This window comes from Coregonus clupeaformis, chromosome 11, assembly GCF_020615455.1.
Source record: "Coregonus clupeaformis isolate EN_2021a chromosome 11, ASM2061545v1, whole genome shotgun sequence".
Classification (NCBI taxonomy): domain Eukaryota; kingdom Metazoa; phylum Chordata; class Actinopteri; order Salmoniformes; family Salmonidae; genus Coregonus; species Coregonus clupeaformis.
The window spans coordinates 24,030,333-24,036,332 of record NC_059202.1 but is presented as its reverse complement, the minus strand read 5'-3'; the positions used below and the strand labels follow the sequence as shown (position 1 = coordinate 24,036,332).

Here is a 6,000-nt window from a genome sequence, read left to right as displayed (position 1 = left end):
CTCCCTTGAGTGCTGTGGCCACCCTTCTGAGCCCTCAGGTTGTTTGTGCCCCTGTGAATTATGATGTGGCTGAGGAACATCTCCTTCTAGCTCTCACTCTCTCTCAATTCAATTCAATTCAATTTCAATTCAATTTAAGGGATTTATTGGCATGGGAAACATATGTTAACATTGGCAAAGCAAGTGAAGTAGATAGTAAACTAAAGTGAAATAAACAACAAATATTAACAGTAAACATTACACTCAGAAGTTCCAAAAGAATAAAGACATTTCAAATGTCATATTATGTATATATACAGTGTTGTAACAATGTGCAAATAGTTAAAGTACAAATGGGAAAATAAATGAACATAAATATGGGTTGTATTTACAATGGTGTTTGTTCTTCACTGGTTGCCCTTTTCTTGTGGCAACAGGTCACAAATCTTGCTGCTGTGATGGCACACTGTGGTTTTTCACGCAGGGAGTTTATCAAAATTGGGTTTGTTTTCTAATTCTTTGTGGATCTCTGTAATCTGAGGGAAATATGTGTCTCTAATATGGTCATACATTTGGCAGGAGGTTAGGAAGTGCAGCTCAGTTTCCACCTCATTTTGTGGGCAGTGTGCACATAGCCTGTCTTCTCTTGAGAGCCAGGTCTGCCTACGGCGGTCTTTCTCAATAGCAAGGCTATGCTCATTGAGTCTGTTCATAGTCAAAGCTTTCCTTAAGTTTGGGTCAGTCACAGTGGTCAGGTATTCTGCCACTGTGTACTCTCTGTTTATAGCCAAATAGCAGTCTAGTTTGCTGTTTTTTTGTTAATTCTTTCCAATGTGTCAAATAATTCTCTTTTTGTTTTCTCATGATTTGGTTGGGTCTAATTGTCTCTCTCTCTCTCTCCCTCTCTCTCTCTCTCTCTCTCTCTCTCTCTCTCTCTCTCTCTCTCTCTCTCTCTCTCTCTCTCTCTCTCTCTCTCTCTCTCTCTCTCTCTCTCTCTCTCTCTCTCTCTCTCTCTCTCTCTCTCTCTCTCTCTCTCTCTCTCTCTCTCTCTCCGTGTGTGTGTTGACCACTGAATATACTGAATCCTCCACTAGATGTCACTACTTAGCCGTACTGTACTGATATTCATACAGTATCTCCTCTTGTCGTCAACCAATAGCGATTTTGTTAGTACATTTTTACATTAAAATGTTAGTCATTTAGGCCTACCGCCATTTCTATGAAATGAATATGCTCGAATAGCTATTGAAAGGCTATTCATATCAAGATTATTATATATCACATTATTATTTTATTTTAAGCAGCATGTGCAATCATGCTTAGGCCTATCCATAGGCATAGGCCTATATAGTTAAATTAATACATTTTACTAACACATGCATACTTTTATTGAGGTGATTATTGTTCATTTGGATGGACGTGAATAGTTCTATAATGTTCTTGAATAGGCTTTGTTCACACAGGCTGTCTTTTTATTAATCTTTATGAAATCATCAACGATTGTTAAACTTTTTATGGTTTGCTTAAAAATTATGTAATTATACATACATCAGAATGTAAACCAGAGGTAGCATACATTACAATTACATGTAATGTAGGCCTATAGCTATAGAACGAACAATACGCATGGGTCTAATATTTAATTGTTTTATTCTTTGTTACCCCGATATGTGACCTGATAGGCTATTTGTCTCTTTCATATAAAATAAATGGTCCCTCATTCCTAATCGATTCCTAACTGAAGTTTGCGCTATAAAAATGCATGTAGTCCTAAAGGTTCTCAGTGATAGGCTATTCGCTCATAATTTCCTTGGCACCTGTCCATGATCTGCTGTTACGTTAACTTCTAAGCACATCAGTTTGCTCACCCGTAAAACGACTCTCCACGATCGATATCTTCATATCCTACCTACCCTTGGACCTCGGACAGTCATGCCTGCATTGGTGCGAACATAGACGCATTGACTCGGATACTGCCGACTCAGTGGATGCATCAGATGTCAGTCAAAGGGAAGATGTTGAGAATTGACACTTAAAAAAGTCTTTAAAATGTACTTTGGTTAAGACACGCTTTTCTCCGCATTTGGCCGAAGATGCTGATGTACACCGAGTCCGACCGTAGTGGCCTACATATTCTTCCTTTTGACCGCTCATTAGTCTTATAAGGTAGGTGTCATCAAGAGAATGAAGATCACTCACTTCTTGCATATTTTGTATTTATCATCACTAAATATTCCATGTTATTTGGCAATTCGGAAGAACGTGCGTAAAAAAACATCCGTTCAAGTTTAGGAGATGGTTTGATGTGTCTTCAAATCTTTTAAAGGGGATATGTATTTTTCTCTCCCGAACACAGGTAAATGTGAACACAGAGAATGCACACCGGGAACACTGAAATTCCAATGCATAAATCCTCAGCTCTGTTCGGAATGGTGAGTCACCGCCAAACACCAGCGTTTTCAGACTTCACGGGGCTGACTCTCTCCATGTACAGCAGTATGTCGGACTTCTGCGCCAGACGCATCGGGAACGATGGTTTTGGAACCCAGACCTGCCGGAGCCCATTTCACAACCCAAGTCACTGTCCGAGTCCGAAGCGGCTCACCACGCCAGAGGAGCGCTATGGATGTCAAGAGAAAGGCCATCTGACAGCCAAAGCTACCCGCGCGTGCTTCTCTCTCTCCCCGGAACAAGGTAAAACTAAACCTAAGATTTAACGCGCCCATTGACGTTGCTCTGTATCACAGAATGCATTTGAATAATATCTAGATGTTTAAAGTATGAAAAATGTACGCACTCACTAACTGTAAGTCGCTCTTTATAAGAGCGTGTGCTAAATGACTAAAATGTAAGTGTAAAGAAACACTTCTGTGCTTTAAACATGCTTTCATATGCGTTCTAAATCTAAACGTATCATACCAATATTGGGGAAAGCAGTAACACAATTACTAACATAATTTGCAAATTTTTATGATAACAGGGAAACTATTTTTTAGAAGTGTATCAATTAGATAATGTTATTGTCATTCCAGTCCTCTGATAATATTTTCAATTAGGCCACATATCCATCCGTTTACTGTGAAATGGTGCCAGTTTCTATCTAGTTGGCTACATATGGCATCCTTAAGTGCACTGTCGTCTTCCGATTTGATCCAGATGTACTGTATATTTAGTTGACAGATCCGTGTTTGCAGTTGTGGATTCTACTGTTGATAACACCCTCATTAATAAAGTGCAGAGGTCACTGATGTATAGACCTGGTCTTAATAAAGAGCATAACAATGAAAGTCATCTCAGTGACACAGTGCAGCCATGTGAAGTGATTAAAGTGATACATGTGGAGTAACAGCCAAAGAACGGAGCACTTTGACTTCCGCCCTATGGATAATCAACAGATGGGACTGCACTCACTTTAGAGAAAGTGCCAAGTTCTGTAGAAGGACTGATTGAGGAGGACAGATGAGGACATCTCTGGAGTTTATGAGTGGATAGCATTTATTAAGCTGTTATAGATCACATAATTGGATAGGTACAAACCAACTTTATTAGAAACATTATATTTGTAAATAATTTATGTAACCTATTAGCACACATTTATTTTAAGAAATAACATTTAAGAGTAAATTAATGAGTAAATATTTTAAGAAATAACATCTAAGAGTGAATTAATGAGTAAATATTTTAGAAATAGATTTTTAAAGTAAATGTCCTTTGTTTGGTGAATTACCTCAACCCCATGTGGTAGTGTCATTTCAACTTCAGCATTATTGAAAATAACCATTCCTCAAGGCTTTTCTATAATCTCATTTGTAACATCCTCACTCAGGTTTGTAGAGGACCATACATTTGCTTCTACATTTGTTTGTGTTGGCTACTGGTATGAAAGCAATAGTGCTTCATGTAGTGGAGGTGGTATGTACAGTAGCAACAAGTAACCTTGTCTGGGACCTCAATACTTGTCATAGCTCTTATATCTAATGCCTAAGCTTTAACTCAGTCGGCTAACATGATGATGGTGAGTTGTGCAGACGGTCTGATACCCTTCAGTTAGTTACATATGCATACTGTCTGCCTCAGAGCTACACTACACAGATAGGATTATTTGTACTGTCTGTCATGTGTCGAAGAAGGACTTTTAATTATCTAAAATTATAGAATTGTTCAAATTTGTTGAAAATAAAATTATGTTATTTTGTTTGATATTCCCATTTATTTAATCATAAATAATTGTTGTCCTTCACTGCGAATCCTGTCCAGGCCTTGAGTGCAGTGACTAGTCTGCAGCCCCTTTCAGACCCATTGATTGTCTGCTTGTCTTGAAACAATGGTCATATATATTTTTTTTTTCTACATTGTGGAATAATAGTGAAGACATCAAAACTATTAAATAACACATATGGAATCATGTAGTAACCAAAAAAGTGTTAAACAAATCAAAATATATTTTATATTTGAGATTCTTCAAAGTAGCCACCCTTTGCCTTGATGACAGCTTTGCACACTCTTGGCATTCTCTCAACCAGCTTCATGAGGTAGTCACGTGGAATGCATTTCAATTAACAGGTGTGCCTTCTTAAAAGTTAATTTGTGGAATTTCTTTCCTTCTTAATGCGTTTGAGCCAATCAGTTGTGTTGTGACAAGGTAGGGGTGGTATACAGAAGATAGCCCTATTTGGTGAAAGACCAAGTCCATATTATGGCAAGAACAGCTCCAATAAGCAAAGAGAAACGACAGTCCATCATTCATTTAAGACATGAAGGTCAGTCAATCCAGAACATTTCAAGAACTTTGAAAGTTTCTTCAAGTGCAGTTGCAAAAACCATCAAGCGCTATGATGAAACTGTCTCTCATGAGGACCGCCACAGGAAAGGAAGACCCAGAGTTACCTCTGCTGCAGAGGATAAGTTAATTAGAGTTAATTGCACCTCAGATTGCAGCCCAAATAAATGCTTCACAGAGTTCAAGTAACATACACACCTCAACATCAACTGTTCAGAGGAGACTGTGTAAATCAGGCCTTCATAGTCTAATTGCTGCAAAGAAACCACTACTAAAGGACACCAATAAGAAGAAGAGACTTGCTTGAGCCAAGAAACACGAGCAATGGACATTAGACCGGTGGAAATCAGGCCTTTGGTCTTTGGTCTGATAAGTCCAAATTTGAGATCTTTGGTTCCAACCGCCATGTCTTTGTGAGACGCAGAGTAGGTGAACGGATGATCTCTGCATGTGTGGTTCCCACCGTGAAGCATGGAGGAGGAGGTGTGATGGTGTGGGGGTGCTTTGTTGGTGACACTGTCTGTGATTTATTTAGAATTCAAGGCACACTTAACCAGCATGGCTACTACAGCGTTATGCAGCGATACGCCATCCCATCTGGTTTGCGCTTAGTGGGACTGTCATTTGTTTTTCAACAGGACAATGACCCAACACACCTCCAGGCTGTGTAAGGGCTATTTGACCAAGAAGTAGAGTGATGGAGTGCTGCATCAGATGACCTGGCCTCCACAATCACCCAACCTTAACCCAATTGAGATGGTTTGGGATGAGTTGGACTGCATAGTGAAGGAAAAACAGCCAACAAGTGCTCAGCATATCTGGGAAATCCTTCAAGACTGTTGGAAAAGCATTCCAGGTGAAGCTGGTTGAGAGAATGTCAAGAGTGTGCAAAACTGTCATCAAGGCAAAGGGTGGCTACTTTGAAGAATCTCAAATATAACATTTTTTAACACTTTTTTGGTTACTACATGATTCCATATGTGTTATTTCATAGTTTTGATGTCTCACTATTATTCTACAATGTAGAAAATAGTAAAAATAATGAAGAACCCTTGAATGAGTAGGTGTTCTAAAACTTTTGACCGGTAGTGTATATAGATAGATAGATAGATAGATAGATAGATAGATAGATAGATAGATAGATAGATAGATAGATAGATAGATAGATAGATAGATAGATAGATAGATAGATAGATAGACACTATTGTATACAAACCCAGACTATATGGGGGAAAAGCCTG

At 38.7% G+C, this 6,000-nt stretch overlaps 1 protein-coding gene across 1 annotated transcript in view; it reads left to right on the top strand.

Moving 5' to 3' along the window:
* The first annotated feature begins 1,768 nt into the window (after positions 1–1,768).
* LOC121576557 (zinc finger protein GLIS1) overlaps positions 1,769–6,000 on the top strand; it is a 135,325-nt gene continuing 131,093 nt past the window's right edge. The window contains exons 1-2 of the mRNA XM_041889792.2: positions 1,769–2,145; positions 2,336–2,673. Of these exons, the coding sequence (XP_041745726.1) occupies positions 2,355–2,673 (319 nt within the window). The 5' untranslated portion in view covers positions 1,769–2,145; positions 2,336–2,354. The remainder of the gene's footprint in view (positions 2,146–2,335; positions 2,674–6,000) is intronic.